The following is a 19,722-nucleotide window of genomic DNA, read 5'->3' on the forward strand; positions in this document are numbered from 1 at the left end:
AACTGATACTTAACAAGCCTTTAGGAAGTAATTTACCACCAGCTTGTTCATGAGCTATTACTAATTTATTAGTAATTAGGTATAGTTATAAATCATCAAAATACAGTTAACAAGTCATTTATAACTAGTTAACTATAACAGATTGTAAGTTATCTGTTGGCTATCTATAAGGTACAGTTATAAATAATTAACAAACTATTAACTTTTATTTAACAAGTCATTTATAGCACATTAACTAACAGTTTATTAATGGACTACTAACTAGTTATAACGGATAGTTATAAATAATTAACAAACTATTTACTATTATTTAACAAGTCATTTATAACCCATTAACTAACAGTTTATTAATGATTTATTAACTAGTTATAACGGATAGTTATTCTAAAGTGTTACCCAGAAACGTCTGACTTTGCTTAGACAAAAGTCTTGTCACTTCACAGAAATAATGTCCAGTATAGAATATGTCGTCATGCTGCAGAGGAAACAGAATGAATATTGTGTCTGACTCCATCATGAGTTTGGAGGACTGCATCCATACATCTCTGCAGTGACTCAAATCACTTATTAATAAAGTCATCTGGAATGGCAAAGAAAGCGTTCTTGCAGGACTCCCAGAGTTCATCAACATTCTTTGGATTCATCTTCAATGCCTCCATCTTACCCCAGACATGTTCACTAATGTTCATGTCTGGTGACTGGGCTGGCCAATCCTGAAGCACCTTGACCTTCTTTGCTTTCAGGAACTTTGATGTGGAGGCTGAAGTATGAAAAGGAACGCTATCCTGCTGAAGAATTTGCCCTCTCCTGTGGTTTGTAATGTAATGAGCAGCACAAATGTCTTGATACCTCAGGCTGTTGATGTTGCCATCCACTATGCAGATCTCTTGCACGCCCTCATACTGAATATAACACCAAACCATGATTGTTCCTTCACCAAATTTGACAGATTTCTATGAGAATCTTGGGTCCATGAGGGTTCCAGTAGGTTTTCTGCAGTATTTGTGATGATTGGGATACAGCTCAACAGATGACTCATCAGAGAACTCAACTTCAGTTGATCATTTGGAAAAGTGGCAGAAGGTCAAGTTATTATTTGTTGCTCTTATAACTGGGATCAAGACCAGACTTTTGTCAGGTAGTGTATATTTAAATTAACTTATTATTTATTTATTATACAATTACAAGAAAACTTTTCATCACTTGCATGTATTTTTTAAAACTTTAACTGGTTAAACTAGTAAAGCATTCTCAGTTTTAGCGAATATGTGATCAGTCTTACTGCAGCAGGCCCTCGGCGGGGCCTCCCTTCAGCACATCTGATATGACGATGGACGTCTCCCCGCTCTGGAAGTGAGGGTTGTCCCGTCCGCCAGAGATGGCGATCCCGAAGCCAAACCCTGGAGCCTGTCAGAAACCCAGACGCAGGTTAACAAACAGCAGAGAGAGAATGAAGAGATAAAGGAGATGTGATGGTCAGAGAGATACAGAGAGAAGGGCAGAGCAGATAGAAAGACCTTATCATGGAGATAAAGAGCAGAAAAACAACATGCTAAACTGCACAACACACACACACACACACACACACACACACACACACACACACACACACACACACACACACACACACACACACACAGCTGAATGAATGCTCCCCTTGGTCAGGTCTAACAGGTTAGTAATGCATATTAAAATAATGCTTAAGTGAAGTGAATGGTCAGTTTCAGTTAAAAGCTTGAGGTTGTAGTTTTCTAGTGGGCTGTACATTAAGCTTTTATCACACTAAATGAATGTTTGGTACTGCATTAGATTAGGGCTGTGCATTATGACAATATACAGTTGAAGTCAGAATTATTAGCCCCCTATATATTTTTCTCTACAATTTCTGTTTAATGGAAAAATATATATTTTTGAACATTTCCAAACAAAATAGTTTTGTTATAATTAGGTTTTTAGTCACAGATCGGGACATTTTTTGGATCAACCAAAAAGGGGAGGAGACAAATTTAAATTCCCATTTATTACAAAAACAGCACTGCAAGAAACCTTTGGTTTTAGCAAACAGAACTGAGAACCTGTAATTTTATTTAAAAAGCTGAATAAAAATAAATAGTAAAATATGCTGTACTAACATTATCTAACATAATTTGTACAGCCCATATTTGTTTTAGTAAATAGTCCAGTTATTTAGTCATATTTCATTGCTATACGTGTCATTTTTGAAGAATTATTCAGTGGCATATTTTTGATGGCTGGCTGTTGCCATCAATCGGTTAAACAATGTAATTGTGCCTACAACTTTCATTTTTGAGCATCAAGTTAAGTGCATAGAGTATGATGGTGATTTTAATCTTTACCATAAACATCAGTGGTTTTATCTAAACTTTAAACTGTTATCCCAGAGCGTTTGAGAGCAAACCTGAAAAAACTATTTGCATGTGTGTGTTTTTTTCTCAGAGTGACGGCAGCCATGAGGCGCACTCGGAAGTGAAAGTGAAGCCGGCGCGCACATCATAAATGATCATAATGCATTTTACAGTTATGATTACGAAAAGCATCTGACCTGTTTACTCTTTCATAGCGAACACAAAGAGATAGGAAGGATCGGCATAGGACTACGAGGCGGGAATCGAACTCGGGTCGCCGTGAGCACCGGAGTGCATGTGTCGATGCACTAACCAATACACCACTGGTTTTATTATTCTTGCAATTGTTTGATTCAGTCCTCTACCAGATTATTCCAATCTAAGTTAATGACTACATACCAAATACAGCTCTTCAAGTCAACTGCCGAAATTGTAATCGTATCGCAATATAAAAATCACAGCAAAACAAAATATCATAATGTCAGATTTGTCCAATATCACGCAGCCCTACTCTAGATGTGTTTAACAGCAAGTGAAACCAAAGAGAGAGAAAAAAATTTAACAATTTCCTGAACATATATTTCACAGACCACAGTGTGAGAAGCATCTGCTCTGGGACTCCAAACACACAAAAATAAACAGAGATTAAAAAAAAAACAAGTGAAATTCTCACCCTGTGCAGAGTTACAGTGTGCTGTTCCCATATTACTGTCTCATCCATTGCTGCACTCTGCATTGAGAAGAAAAAACACAGAGAAAGAAGGAAAGAGATTAATAGAGAAACACACAAATCGTTAGATTAACATCAACAGCTTTAATTGGTTACATTCCCACACGGCCTGAAGGATGCAGAAGCATTCATTAAAATCAAGCGAGCTTGCGCACACATTCACAAATGAAAGAGTTTCAGCACTTAAAACGCGTTCAGAAAATCCTCCAGAGTGTAAATCAACTTCCCACACGTTATCAAGCGGAGATTCACAAATGATGTAATGCTAAACAGACGAGGAAACGGCAGAGGTGCTGAAAGCTCGTGCTAGGGCTTGAGGAGAAGGAAGGAAAGGACAGATTTATTCATGTTGTTCTCCATGGCTTCTGCAATGCAGTGACTGTGAACAGAGGCTCGACACAGTGTCACACCAACAACACCAGCTGTGTGTGTGTGTGTGTGCTCCTGTACATTCACACAGGTCTCAGCTTTTATTAGTTAAAATAAAATAGAAAAATAGAATAAAATAAAAACTAATTTAAAGTTTAAAAGTATTTTTTTTTTTTTCCCAAAATATATTTTATTGGATTTTGTTTGAACTTCAGAACAAAATATAGGGAAAATAAAATACAAACTTATTCTGAAACATTAGAAATCAAGCAAACGATTAAAAACATGAAAAATAATAATAGATACATATATTTGATATATTTAAATAACAACAACAACAACAACAACAACAACAACAACAACAACAACAACAATAATAAAACATAATTAAAATTACATGGCAAAAAAAGTAAACAAATTTAAAAACCTTAACTAAAAATTTCTTTGTATTCTGTTTTGAACATTGAAACATCAGAAAATGAAACAAATTACGATACACATTTTTGTATATTGCCTTTTACAGCTTTCCTTTGTGTCGTTTTGTCTTTTGACGGTTAAATAAGTTTGTTAATTGTTCTGCTGGAAAAGTAGACATCTGAACAATAAAATAGGCACCGAAAAATTGACAGATGGAGTTGGATGGTCCGGTAATAACTTTAAACAAACAAACAAAAAAACATGTTAGTTTCACATATTAATTTTAGTGATGCTACAATCAGGACATTTTTTAGTCAATACCAATCACTGATTTCTGGTCATAATGATGGAACGATACAATACTTCTAGCTGTGCCAAGCATCTAAAGGCTTTTCCCAATAGTATGACCCTTAAAAGGGTGATTTCCCCTTACCTTAGAGATTTGAAGTTTGCATGTAATGCCTTAAATGGGTCTCAGAGAAACGGTTAAGTGTGGACATGCCATGAAGATACTAATATATTAACCAAGGAGCAACTTCACAAAAATTATAAAAAAAAATAAATAAAAAAAACAGGGAAAAGTAATAAAATAAAAAAAACATTGGTAAAGTCTGGGGGAAGAAAAAAAAAAAGTGGTCAATGCAATACTGATTTTTAAATGCCATGTTTTCAATTTTCTATAATCTTACTATTCATAATTTATAAAACTGATGTAGTGCTAATATCAGTTATTGTAAGCTTGAAGTATTGTGCATCCACTCAATCGTGACTGTGGCAAGACTTCATGTAAGAAAATCCATGAAGGATGAGGAATGTCAGCAGTGTCAGGACCAGAGGCAGCACCTGACAGGACATCCAGAACTTCTCACACACACGCAAGCGCACACTTCTCTATTAGAAATTCTTTCACTCTCTCCTCATGTGTTGTACAGGATTCTTCATTTCACTAAAGAGTCACTCTCTGGACCACATATGGGATTCCCAAAAATTTTTTTAAATCCTGACCTCAATAATTCACAAGGATGATTCATATTTACAGTAAAATAGCCTAAAACAGTTGGAGGGACAAAATTACTACCAGAATGTTCTCATTGAAGTAATAAAAGCGTTCTTTTCACCCTTTCTCAGATTAGAATTCATTCTGTTAAATATAGTGAATTACCGGACGTGCAAAATACTTTTAAAATTCAAAAAATGTATTATAATTTTTGAATGTATTTTATTATATAAAGCTAAATATACAGTAAAAACTATTCAACTATTCTATTATAGCACTTAATATGCCAAAACATTTTTTAGGTTTATAAATTAACCAGAAAATAAGTTACATTAAACCAATATGTATTTATATAATTACCAAGTGAATCTAAATCCCAATTAGGCATGGGCCGGTATAAGATTTTGACGGTATGATAACCTTGAATAAAAATATCACAGTTTTGTGTTTACTGCTCTAAAATATATTCTTTTTAAATGTCTGGGTAAAAACTAAAACATTTTCTCCTTTTAAACACAACATATTTTATATTAAGAAAACTGTATAATATTTTGGAGCAGTAAACATGTCAAGCTGAATTATTTATTGACTTCTGCTGTCTTCATTTACTTCAAAAACTGATTTTTTTATAATTTAAAATGGCATCTTTGGATATCTTTTCTGCTGGAGATACTGTTGTCCAGAAAAGGTCAACAAAAAAATCTTACACATACCTTAGGAACGGTATTGCAGAAAATTGACCGTTTTAAAACCTTGACTTTTTCAAACCGCGGAATACCTTGAAAACAGTTATCGTCTCATTCCTAATCCCAATGCACAGCAAGTGTTTTTCAGGCACCAATAAACTTCCGGTAAAATAATTATCTTCAGTTTCATAAAGTTCCTTTTAAAGCATCAATAATATAAATTAACTAAAATATACTCTGTTAAATAGATTTAAGCATTTAGTTGTTAGTGTAAATCACAATGAAAGAGCATTTAAATGGACTTTTGCAGACTGGAGCAGCAGGCGAGTGTAGAAAACACCACTGAAAACAAATTTCCATAACCTGACCTGATGCAGAACAATTGCATGTAAGGCAGTGCTTCTTGTCCGGTGTGAAACACACTTTATATTGTATCTCAATCAGACAGTGAAGATCATTGGCTTTAAATAAACCAGACCTCAAACGTGGTGACTTTATAATGGCATGACAGTTCACTGGAAGTGTAAAAGTCCTGATGCATACACAGTAGTGTTGCACAATATACGATAATAAAAAAGTATCGCGATACCCTGGCTCTCAAAATGTTACGATTTTACATTTTTACATATACTTTTGAGTGACAGTTGTAGTTGTGAGTGCTCGTCAATAGGGGGCAATGTGGGGGCTGAACGCTTCTACGGCAAACTGAGTGCGTGTTGAGCTGTTGAACCGAGTTGTCCTCTCACACACTCTCTCCATAGTGACAAAACATTGAGTGAACCCCCACAGCTTGTGGACAGAGCTGATTCACGAAGTGAAATTAGGAATTATTTTGCATGTTGCTGACAGTCAGGGCAAACAAACGAATATCACAAAGCCTGTGTGAACCATGACAGCCTGTGTGTAAAACACGTCCAACTGTGCCCTGCTTGAAGCTTGGAGGAAGAAGGTAAAATAAACGTAGTCTCTGTGTGTACAGACGGAGTATCAGTCACACCCCCAAACTTTACTCGACTCAAGCGTGGTGACATCGGGCCTGATGGCAAAGGATCGCGCTGCGAAACCGAAAGCAAAAATCAGCCTCGAGAAGGACTGTCTGCTCTGCTGTGTGATTGAGTGAACTCCAACCTGACATAATTGAACTGAATCACTGAAATGAATCACACGTATGAGTTGATAAATCACGTATGAATTGGTCAAACAGAGTTTATGTGCTTAATCACTCGCTTTTACACATTACAATGATGATAAATAGACAAATGTGCTGCTTTGATTTAACCGGCTGAAAACAAAACAACTTTCTCCAAAGTTCAGTCGAGCTATAAGTAAACACAGCAGCTGACCGCGTTGTCCTCGATATCTGAGATACAGCAAAGCAAATTACTTAACAAAATGCTTTATGTAATTTACATAAGTTAATGTTTTTATTTCAAAGATATTCAAATATCATACATGCACTAATAGGCCAAAATATTCAAATATATTGTGAAAATGGATGACATAAGCCTGACTTTCTTTTTTTTTTTGCATGACAAAAATGTAAGTAGAGGTCTGTAAACACCATCTGTAATGCTGCATGCTGTAATAATATCTTGTCTTTTTGATTAGTAGATGACATCATGGACAGATGAAAAATGCATGTCGCATCATTCACCCCTCACTGTGTCACAAACAGGACCAAGCAACATCTCCAGATTCTTTGAGAACCACACCAAAAAAGTTATGCGCACGTCTGTCTACAGTATTTTTAAAGATAGAAAACTATTTTATTTATGTTAAAACAGCTCGGGCTGGAGTGCTGTCAAAATTAGCTTTTATTTCTATATTTATTTTACTTTAAAAAAAATGGTTCTATTCTGCTTTAGCTGACACAAACACTAAGGTGTTTATCATTTAATAATATTTTGAAAGAAAAAAAATGATGGTGTAGTACTGTTTTAGTATCGGTATCGTGATACTTAATTTAGGTATCATATCGAAGTCAAAATTTTGGTATCGTGCAACACTAATATACAGTAGTCAACATTCAAATACAATCATGAATGTTAGAATTGGGTCAATAGACGATGCCATCGCCCATCGCCGATAGACATCATGATGCTAAGGCGGCATCGCGATCCTCCGCCCTGCCCTACACACTACACACTTAGGCCCCGTTTACACTAATACAGCTTAATTTTAAAATGGCTTTTTAGAATGCATGATCCACGTCCACACTGGCGTTTTACCTAGCATTTCTGAAGAGCCTCCGTCCACACTATACGAGTACCACTTGCTGAAAACGCACATCACCTGACCAATCACACACACACACAGACACACATACAGACACACATACACACTGTCATGCGCTCGTCTTGCTCCAGCTCAGCGGCTGCTTTGATCAGTGGATGTCGGACAGTTTATCAAGGATGTACCGCTGGATCGTGTCTCACTATAATTGTTAAATAATCTTGTCTCTATCTAACGACTCTTCGGTCTTTTAAATCTATCATGTAACGTGCCACAGCGTCAGTGCACTACTTCACTCTTTCGCTTTCACGCTTGTACTTAGTAATTTTAGCGAAAACCTCAGATACTGTTGGTTGTGCACCTTTTTTATCCAACTAAGTTTGTCGACGCCATTATAACAACAAAGATCACTCTGCCTATTCATGCCCTGCAGGAAAAAGTGATTGACAGGTGGTAATTTGTGTGTAACTTGGTTATTGGTTGATTTGGTTATGGATGAAACAAAGACCATGTGGGTCAGTTAGTTGAAACGGTAGGCTACAAATTCATTATGAGTTAATTAATTATTCATGAATAATTAATTCACTGACGCCTATGGCAATGATGCCACAGTCCATCATAATGTTTCACATTAGACATCGTACGATGCCTAATTGATCGACATCGCCCAACCCTAATGAATGTTTTTCAAAGTAGTCCTAGGACAAGAATTGGTGTTGTTCAGGAAAGGTGATGATCCACTTTAAATTTTGCCTACTGTATACCTCATTATTAACGACATACAACAGGAAACACAAGTGAGCAAATCCACAAGAACAGCATATATAAAATCCACATTACAACTAACAGCTCTGGATACTCAAACTTTATATCATATCTCAATCATTGGCTTTAAATAAACAATTTCAAATGGGGTGAGTTTTATAATGGCTTATTTAAAATGAAAAGCCCCTGTGCATATATACCCTATTAATAACTACATGCATGAATGAGCAAATCCACAAGAACAGCATTTGCAGAATCCACATTACAACAAGCAGCTCTGGATGCTCAAACCGAGAGGGTTTTCCTAGAAACTGCGATGAGAGCTTGATGGCCTTCAGTGTGAAACCTGAACGATTGCCTTCTGACCTCACCGTGAGAGACGGAGGATGAATGCCGTTCCTGTGTCACATCTTTACCAGCTCCCAGATCAAGTCTCAGTCCATCCGTCTATTACCTTTGACCTTACAGATAATAACTTCACAGCGCCTCCCTTTTCGCTACATCTTGTTAGCGCACAGCTAGTTAAACAGTTCTACTTCATTCTGACAGCAAGAGTTATGGTTTGAGGCTCTTGCCAAGGCTAAGAAACGGCTGTAACTCGACCGCCGTCTGATCCCTTTAATCTCAACTGCGTTTTATAAAGCACTGGTGAATTCTGAAGATTAAGTAGATTTGGTTGGACTAGCAGGCTAATCTGACCAAATAAAGTCTGTCGACGAGAGGGACTCATTAGTAAACTCTTGCAGAGAGTCAGGAGATATACTTGGGTTAAAGATGTAATATTAAATTTACATGTGACAACGCTGACGTCAAGCCTGCAGTGCCTAGACTGCAGCTCTGCACAAGACGTTTGGCCATATGAGAAATGGTCGTGCCCAACTGAGCCAGGTTTCTCTCGAGGTTTTTTTTCCTTCACTTTTGTCCATTGGTAAAGGTTTTTTTTCTTTTTTTTTTCTCCCTTGCCGCTGTCACCACTGGCTTTGCATAGTTTGGGACTTGTAGAGTTGCGCATCGATGAATTACTCTGTGTTTGGATTCTCAGCAGTGAATATTAAAGCACACTGAACTGAACTAAACTGAACTAAACTTTAACTCTGAAAACTGAACTACACTGTTTTAATTCACTATTATCTTCTATATTAAACAGCTTTAACACAATCTACATTGTAAAAGTGCTATAGAAATAAAGATGAATTGAATTGAATGTGAAAGCCAGTTCAAGTGTTTGCTTTAATGTAATTCAACCTAGATTAAGTATTAATGTAAAAAAGAAACGCTCTGTTTTATTGTTAAATAAATAAATCGAAATACAAAATTAAATTGGGAAAAGTAATAAAAGATAAAAATAAAAAAACGTGTTGTGAATTCAACACTGATTTTTAAAAGCTATTTAAGCTTTCTATATTCCATAATCTTACTAATCTACACTGCTACAGAATAAACCACTCTTATTCTGATGTGTGCTTATGAAAACAAACTAAATAGTAAGTGATGATGTGGTATTTTATTTTATTATTGTTGACAAATGGGAAAAATCTTTTGAAAGATTGATAATTATAATGACTTTGTATTTTGGAGCTGCACAGCGATGCTTATATAGAGTATATAGAGAGAGCTCTAAATGTGGCTGACCGCATTTCACAGGGTTCATACACATGTTTACTACTAAAATTCCATGACTTTTCCAAGACTTTTCCAGAACTTTTAAGCACATTTACATGATGTAATGTTTTGTGTAATGCCTACATATACATGATAAATAAGAAGAAAAACAATGACATCCAAATTTATGACAGCGTATCGATACAGCATTTTGTTTCCATATCTATGTAAAATTGATTTTGATAATGCTTATACAGAACTTACCATGTGAGAGCAAGTTTTTGGCCAAGGACAGAAAAGTAAAGACAACTAACTTATAAGTCTTTTATAATGTCTCTCTTTTGTCAGTCTGCTTTTAAACAGTGAAACGCTAAAACACAAAATGTAATCAAACAATAAATTAGTCCAAATACGCTCAAACAGATTTCAGTTAAACATGAACAATGTCATGCAAATATGTGAGGCTCTGGCTTTTCAGGAGACATCCAGATCCATTTTAGCTATTGAAATTTAGTACCGAATGACACAATATTTTTCTGGTATCAAAGAAATTCTGTTGGTATCTAAAAAGTATCGAACTCGATATTCAAGCCTAGTGATGGGAAAAACTGCTATGCTCAAGAATTCTGTCCTATTTATGATCACATCACATCTTTTTTTAGTTAAAAGTCTAGTGTTGTGTTTAAACTTCACAAGAATTCACTTGTTTGATGGTTTCGAATGGCAGCGACCACACTTATTCAAATGATTAATAAAATTAGAATATAATTCATTAGAATAGTGTTTAGGTTAGGTTTTAGAATAGTGTTAGGTTAGTGTTTAGGTTAGGTTTTAATTAGAATTAAAACCTAAGTATCATCTTTTGATACAATGTACTTTTAGAGAAAAGTGATGTCCATATATCTGGACTTGTGGTCCAAATTTACATAACATACTTTTTCCTGAATTTATTAAATGTATATTTAACATAGATATTTTTTTGCTTTATTTAACATAGGCAACTTGCTTTGACTATCAGAGAGGAAAAACCTTTTTTCCCATTTTGGACAGTTGAAAACAGTGTTTTGGACATTTCATATGCTGCAAAACAGTTGCAGGATGACACCGTATGTCTGTAACAAATTATAAAACACTCAAAGTATTTTGAATAGCCACTTAAGAGTGAGTGTGGTCACTCAAGCCTTAGGAGGTTAAACATCTTTGGGGAAATATTTATAAAAAACATAAAATAAAAAAATTCACAGAAGGGCGAATCATTTAGACTTCAACTGATAATCGTTTTGAATAATCGTGATTACAATTATGACCAAAATAATCGAGCAGCCCTACAACAATAATAACTAACCATTATCAATGACTCAAGAAAAAAGTTATTTATCCTGCAGCTCTACACTGTCCATATCTGCAGTCTCCACGAATACAGGATAAAATACAAGATCAACAGAAAGATCTGACGTTTCTTCTCTTATAACGTCAGCAAACAGACAATTTGACAATTATGGCATAATGAAACATGACTGACAGACTGTGAATTAAACTAAAACCCAGTGCAGTTGCTGAGACAGAAATAAGAGGGAGGGATGAGAGGGAGGAGAGCGAATACGAGGGCAGTGCGTTGTGGGAAATGTGCTGACCTACGGGACAATTACTGCAAGCTCAACCCTTCACCTGTGCCCTGCATGGCAATGAGGAGCTGCTCCGATCGATCGCGTCTATTAACATATCCTGCATCTTTCCAAACGCTTGTTAAAGCCACAGCTACTCTCAGAGGGACAGTCGTGCTGGCCTCTTCCTGAGGTGTCATATGGAAATGGAAGCCAGATAAGGTTATACGAAAAGCAATGGCATCAACTGACCTTAAACGCTGTAGATCCAAGGCCACCTAGTCATTCAAGTGCTCAAACGGGAATAAACGTAAAACTACAATTTCTCTAAGAAAGATTTAGCGTGGCATGATAAATGTTTACACGGATAACTGATATTTAGATGGAGATGTTACAGTCCACATGAAAACTACATTTACAGTATATTACAAGTGCACGTTGTTGGTCTTAAGCCTGACTTCTATTATGTGTTGAGTGATTGTGGTACCTCATGGCACATACCTTGCATGCATCATCATTGTGAGTGTTTATACTTGTGCGCTAATAGTCAGTAGCTATGTTTCTATTCACAAATGCGAATTAACTTTATACACAAAACTGGATTATTTCCATCCAACGAGTCAAAGCGAACAAAATAGTCACTTCCTGATTATCTGCCGCCAAATATCAAGAGTAAAAACATAATTTGCTGCGGTAGGAGAAGCTGCGTGAATCTTTTCTTTATTTAATACATGTCTTGCACTTTAGCGCATTTCAAAAGCTTTTACTATAAATTACTATTGTATTTTAGTTGAATTACTAGTGCGTGGGGCCGGTGCAGTGCTTTGAAACAGTAGAAATGCACGTAATCGACGCTTAATCTTTTGCTATACACTTTACTAACCCAATCAAAATTCAAAGCAGTCACGTGGGTATAGGCGAGCTTTGGACATCACTGATCATATGATCATGGCTAAACGAATCAAGTTACGGTACACTGCTTCACCGCAAAATGGACCTTTTTTTGATGCATGCTTTGAAGCCTCAGTGCACAACGACACATCACTACTAGAGGGCGCTCTTGTACCCACAAGCCTGTCAAAAACATGAAGAAACCCAGGAAATCCACTTGGGGAAATAGTGGCTATACTGTTACACTCAAGTGGCCCTATTATGGATTATAAAAGGTTCATATTTTGGTTTTAAGTGTCCCTAACAGACTGATATGCATGCAAAGTAATAAACACTTTTGTTGTCCTATAATATGCATTAATTTTACCTAATTATCCCAACGATTGCCTCATTCAGCGATTTATTTTTCAAACCCCCCCTCATTGGAGTGAGGCTAATCTGCAGTGATTGGTCCAATAACCCAGTCTGTTGTAATTGACCTACTGCGTGTAATGTTTCACTCGGATGTCACGACAAAAAGGTCCATTTGGAGGACGACTCTTATTAGTTGACCAACATTAGTTGACTCTTATTAGTTGAACAATATAGTTAGGGAGCCAATAACTTCATGAAAGGTGCATTTTTAGATTTAAATCTTAGCAGGATGTTTTCATTCACAAATAACCCAGGCACTTTTGCAATATTTCATGATTAAATTCTAATAATAGATTTTTACTGTAGAAAGACAAATGATGGAACTATATACCTACTGTGCGATGTTTCAAAGCAATGCAATCAATGGTCTAATTCATAACCCTGCAATGCAGCACATCACTGCAACTAAATGGGAAGAGAAAATGAGTAAAAGCAAAACCAATAGCCAGACTAATCTTTCAAAATGATTCAAGCCTACCTATTTAAGAAAATGCAAACACGTATTTACTGGCTTCTGCCTTTAATTACAGTCTACGAGAGAGAGAGCTCAGATCAAGAGATGAGGTAAGCTGAACCTGAACCAGTGTCCTCGTGAGCACAACAGCTCTTTTCGATCAGTCATGAGCTCGGATTCAGTCTCCGAATTACTGCGTTCATTCCCTCTTAACAAGATCATCACACCACGTGGAAGGAAGTGGATTAGAAATTCCATCTGCCTCTTGTACAATCTATTTCTCTTCCCCTTGTTGAATGTTAAAAAATATTCAGCGCGTCCAGCAGAGATGGCCAATTCCAAGTGTTCTGTAACTAATGCCACTTACGTTCAAACAAGCCCACTGGAGATCTGTCAGATCTGCCGTTCGGGGCATTAGACAGTCAATTTCTGGAACAGCAGCCTGAATCATAGAAGGCTTCCCAACAAGAGACCAAACAGCAAAGGGAGACGGCAATGCAACCAATGCAAATATCACAAGAGAACGTCCTTGAAAAATGATTCACATGAGCTGTTCAATTGTCTTCTTGAAGGTTCATTACATACCATAAGGCAGCATCTTAAAGGGATAGATCACAAAAAAAACAGCAATTATAATGTTTTGTTAATTTTTTTTGTTAGGGCAAGATGGTGGCTCAGTGGTTAGCACTGTCGCCTCACAGCAAGAAGGTCGCTGGTTCAAGTCTCGGCTGGATCAGTTGGCATTTCTGTGTGGTGTTTGAATGTTCTCCCAGTGCTTCCGGTGGTTTCCTCCGGGTTTTCCCACAGTCCAAACACATGCACTATAGGTGAATTGAATATAATAAATTGGCTGTAGTGTATGAGTGTGAATGTGTATGGATATTTCCAGTACTAGGTAGCAGCTGGAAGGGCATGCGCTGTGTAAAACATATGCTGAATAATTTGGCGGTACATTTCGCTGTGGCGACTAGTGATGCACTGATCCCAATACTTGGAATTTTAATATAATTTTTATGTTATCTAACAGACCAGTTTGTGTTTTGGCGCTAAAGCCTTTAAGCGGACCTTGTTTTGAACTTCACCTCAAATCTTCTTGTTTTTTTGTAGATAACTGACTAACAAAAAATGCAATAGAAGATACAAATTACACCAAATGAAATTTGTTCCAAAAGATAATTTTTCAGAGAAAAAAAAAATCTCAAAAATAGATGAACAATGAACACAACTGTGCGGGTGGATGATTTGCCTCGCTGCATGGAAAATAAGGACTTAATTAATGCTCCTCTGTGTTTGTTGTATCACAAACCTGTCATATACAGTATTTGCAATATGCATAATATAAATCATAATTTTAAAGATTATGTCTTGAGCATCCGATTTTTCCACGGTGCTGATGTGCTTTCATTTTCTCCATCTCACTCACGGCGAGATTTCGCGAGGCAATGTTTAAGTAAAACTTGCTTCAGACAGTTCAGCTTAGTCTGCGTCAAACCTGCAGGAAAATATCAGGCTTTGCTAAAAGGCTGGTATTTTACCAACGATTAGGGTAAGGAGTGGTAGCCTTTTACAGATTTCAAAGAAAAATCTTAATATTAAAAAAGTAAACATAAGCTGGACCACAACAGATCATATCAATGTCGTAATGAATGCTCAAATAATACAGCAAGCATCATGTTTTTAGATTGTGCTGTCTGTCATATACAGTAGGACTATAGGTCTGTTTACTAAAGAAGATATTTTATTTGAGTTTATCACCAGAACTACAGAAACTGTGTTACGCTAAAAAAGGCACAGTATCAGGATCGGTTGTGTATCAGTCGATACTCAGAATTTTGGTATCTGGATTGGTTCCAAAAAAAAAAAAATGGTATCGGTGCATCCCTAGCGGCAACCCCTGATGAACAAAGGAACTAAGCCGAAGGAAAATGACCGAATGTTATTTTGTCGTATGAAACACTAAAATGGCAAATTTTCGCTCAAATACCACAATGACAGGACATAGTTGCTCCTGCTGCTAGCAATGCTAGTACATTGACGACTCTTGACTAGTTCATAATTAATAAATTGAGGTTATTTTATTAGCTAGGTTTTTAAATCAGTATAATTTAGGTTAAATTAAAGAAAAAAACTAACTTTATATAACTTTATAAAATAATTGTAAAAAAAAATTACAAAGTATTTTTGATTTCGGTTTTCAGCCAAGTGCATCTAGAATTTTACATTTGGTACAGATTTATCATTTCAGTGCATCTCTAGTAGGGCTGTGCAATTAATTGAAACCGTATCGAAATCACGAGTTGAACATGTGCGATTTCTAAATGGCCTTACAGCATGATTTGGTATTTTGCACTCTTACAAGGTTCTACGAAGGTTAGCATGCCACTTTAGAAGTTACCTAGCTGTGTAGGCAGCAGACAGTAAAGTTGCGCACTCGGCTTTGGAACAGAGCTTTGGATTCATTCTGTTAACCACAACATTACTCATCCTTCAGTTCCTCCTGTCAGTCTAGGCATGTTGCCAGCCGGCTCCAGAGCTGGAGTGTACGGAAAGAAACTAACACAGGAATTACACAGCAACACGAGGGGGTACAAACAGTTTGTTGTCTTAACATAGACGGCTTCAAAAATGAATGAGCTGCGAAGAAAATACATCGAGTTATTTTAAACACAACCTTGGAATCCCGCTTGAGGGGAAACACAATATCATCCTTCAGACAATGTTAAATATTCATAAACAAAAGTGTGCAGAACACTGGGCTAAAAAGCTCAGTTGGGGAAAGGGTTGCACTGTGCAAAGCAAAAGCCGGGTTGCAAGGATTTATGCCCATCTTTAGGCTGATCGGTGCCGTAAAAACGCTGATGCAACATACCCTGCACCATTTTGTCAGAATTTATAGGTGGTTTTCATCGGCCAGCCGAAAGACCAACAAAGGGGCCGCTTGATTCCTGCTGACAGTAAATCTTTGTTTATGGTTTCTTCTGAACTTTCAGATAAGTGAAAAAGCTCTTTAGAGAGATTTTAATACACTACAGCATGTCTTTTCCTAACTTTTCCTGAACTGCTCAAAGAGAACAAAAAAAGAACGGCACTTTGGATTGATGATATCTCTTATTTATCCATGTTTGGTTTTCTAGCGGCCAATATTGGAAGAAACATACACACAACAAACTCTATGACTAAGCATGACAACACTGCTTTAGGCAGCCCATTTTACAACAGAAAAAGCGGGAAACATTCCCTGATGAAGCAGCGTTCGGAGGTTGTGTTTGTGTATGTTCAGATTTGCAGCACTGTAGCTACTTGAGCTAATTAGCCTTGAGAGCAGAAATGATGGAGCGATACGCTGAGAGAGAAAGAGTTCTCTCATTTTCTAATTGACTAGTGCGTCTTGCACCAATCATTTTTTAATCAATATTCTCCCACTAACTTCCAGGCAAAATTAATCATGAAAAAGAGATACGAGTGATGCTAAGCTAATAATTAATGATTTAGACCAGCACATTTCTACATTTTCGGCCTGTCATGTTAATAAATGCTATTAAAATTAACTGTGCAGTGAGTTGTTGACACATATTTCCATTGGACAGGCAAGGTCTGTTCTTAATACTTTCACAAATTGTTGGTTAGGTTTGGTTGAAGGTTGCTAGGAAGTTACTCATTAGCCCAATACGATTAGGCCCTGTTTACACCTGATATTAAAGTGCATGAACTCAAACCAACTGAGTACTGTAAAACCCAATAAGTTAAGGCAACTCAAACCGTTTCAGGAATCTATATGAGGCCTGTGAACTTACTCTACTTAAGTTGAGGTAATGAGGTATTTATTTAACTCATTACCTTCAACACTGAGTTCAAAACTCTTTTCAAATGAGCAGAATTAACTTTCAGTACATTTTGAGTTGACTATACTCATTTCATTTGATGAAGTTGACTCTCGGGTTTTACAGTGTACATTTAAATGAACTGCAGGTCTAACAGTTACATGGTTCACTCTCCTCCTTTAGCCTGGTTTAGCTGCAGTTTGCACGTGACTGAAGGTTCACATATAGGACTGTCCTTGCAAATAGCATTACAATTTGCTCTGGATAAATCAAAACATGCTACATCAGAACTGGCGTCTGCTTGTAAAATCCAATCCCATTTCTCACCAAAACAAGTGGCAAGTACGTAATGAGCACAGTCGACCATCACCATCACTCCCTATTACTCCAAGTCCTGTCAAAAATGAAACATGTCATGAGTTTCAGGATGCCTACAGGCTGCAATCAAACCCTGGTGTCATACGTGTCATAAAAGGATTCCTAGGTGATGGGAATCACTGGAACGACTGTCCTGATGCTCCTGTATGAGAGCCCAGAGGGCTACAGATTCATTTTGACAGATTTCCTCAATCAAGAGATTCCCACGCTAAAGATAAATCTTCGTTGCATCATTTATCAACCCTCTCAAGTAGCGAATAGCTCGTCTGAGCAAAGTCATGATAGCAAGGTTATGAAACACGTCATTCCTAGAAGATGACAACTTTGAATTGTTAGGAGCATTGTCTGAGTCCCTGTTTACACTAAACATTTAGTTTTAAAACAGCCTTTTAGAATGAAAACGATCCATGTCCACACTAGCGTTTCTGAACAACTCTCCCGTCTACATTACACCGCTGAAAACACACATCACGTGACCACACACACACTCTGGCATGCACTGCAGCGTGCTTTGAGCACATACACCCATATGAGAGCTGTGCACGTCGGACTGTTCATCAAGAATCTTCCACTGGATCTAATCTCACTATATTTGTTAAACGTGATATTTAATTCATCTTGTCTAATTCATCTAATGACATATTCCTACAGACTTTGGTCTTTTGAATCTATTACTTGGTCTCAGGTAACGTGTTTTGGCTGAGCACAAAGATAAGGTAACATATTCATTAATGTAACCGCGGACACTGATTCTGCACTTTTGACTGATTGCTTGCATTTATTTCCTATATTGTATAAACTTATTGTACGTTATACTTTTATAATGGCCATTATTGAGTATTAAAATTGATATTCAGCAAAGGAGAGGGTATGTTTCGTATTTTCAATGAACATGACAGGAGGCAGTAATGTTATCAGCTCCGTTTTGTTATAAATATGCATGAAGACGACGGTCATATAAACATGTAGCTAGACGATGCCTCAAGATGTTTGGTGTCTGTTAAGTTGCTAATATCAAAATTAAAATAGACTTATTCTTTATATCATGTTTTCATTTTATTGTTAAGAAAGTGAAACAACGTAGCCTGCAGGCTGATGTGAATGAGGTTATAAAATACACTGTCCCCTTTGAAGATTTACCCGACGTGTCCTTGGGAGTTTGTTTTCCATTTCAAACCTGCGCAGTCTGAACTTACAAGGAGAGGATGCAGGAGTGAAGTGTGTGTAGGCTACTTAATATTGAGGAAAAAGGCCCTAATCAGAATGTCTGCAGCCATGCCTCCGTTTTCAGATGTCTCCGTTTTCCCCCCATCCACACTGAGACGGAGAAGCAGCGTTTTAGAATGAAAACAGCCTCTCCAGCATTTCCAAAATGCTCCATTTTCAGAGCTTGAAAAACTCAGCGTAGTGTGGACTGATCGTGTAGCCGCAGCAAAACTTATACGTTTTAAACCGAAAACGTATTAGTGTAAACGGGGCCTTAGTAGACACTAAAGTGGAGTGTAGAAGACAACAGCTTATAATACAAATGAATGCTTTGTTTAAAATAAAGTAATTGTCATTTGTCAATTGAGAGCCAATGCCATAAAGTTAAGTGCAATTTTAACTACACCTGCCTAGAAGTTTTTTTAAGGCTAGAGTTAACCATGCAAGAAAGTGGTCCTCCAGAAGCAGGATTAGACATATCAGAAGAACTAAAAAAACAACTGGCTCCTTTTCCTTTCAGAAAATTAGTAATGCTATAAAATTTCAGCAGCCGAAATATCCAACTCAACAAAGTGTAGTTCAGGGGTAGGGAACCTATGACTGGGGAGCCACATGTGGCTCTTTGACCAAAAATACGTGGCTCTCCAGCTGTCTCCCTTCAATAATATTTTAAAGGTAAAAATTATAACTGTGACTAGAAATTAGTTTCCAATTGAAAATACAATTACAATTCCCTTTATATTGTATTTTCTACAGCAAAATGAATAAGAACTCAGTTTACAATAAAATT

General features: G+C 36.8%; 1 protein-coding gene across 12 annotated transcripts in view; it reads right to left on the minus strand.

Moving 5' to 3' along the window:
* Positions 1 to 19,722, minus strand: part of tjp1b (tight junction protein 1b) — a 182,188-nt gene that overhangs the window by 54,251 nt on the left and 108,215 nt on the right. For 11 of the 12 annotated variants that reach the window (XM_056451648.1, XM_056451645.1, XM_056451640.1 and 8 more), the window contains 2 exons: positions 3,040 to 3,096; positions 1,283 to 1,407 (listed from right to left, as the gene is read on the minus strand). In XM_056451648.1, coding sequence (XP_056307623.1) covers positions 1,283 to 1,407; positions 3,040 to 3,096 — 182 coding nt within the window. Of the gene's footprint in view, positions 1 to 1,282; positions 1,408 to 3,039; positions 3,103 to 19,722 lie in introns of those variants that run through there. The other variant, XM_056451649.1, reaches the window with a different exon arrangement.

This window comes from Danio aesculapii, chromosome 25, assembly GCF_903798145.1.
Source record: "Danio aesculapii chromosome 25, fDanAes4.1, whole genome shotgun sequence".
NCBI classification, from domain to species: domain Eukaryota; kingdom Metazoa; phylum Chordata; class Actinopteri; order Cypriniformes; family Danionidae; genus Danio; species Danio aesculapii.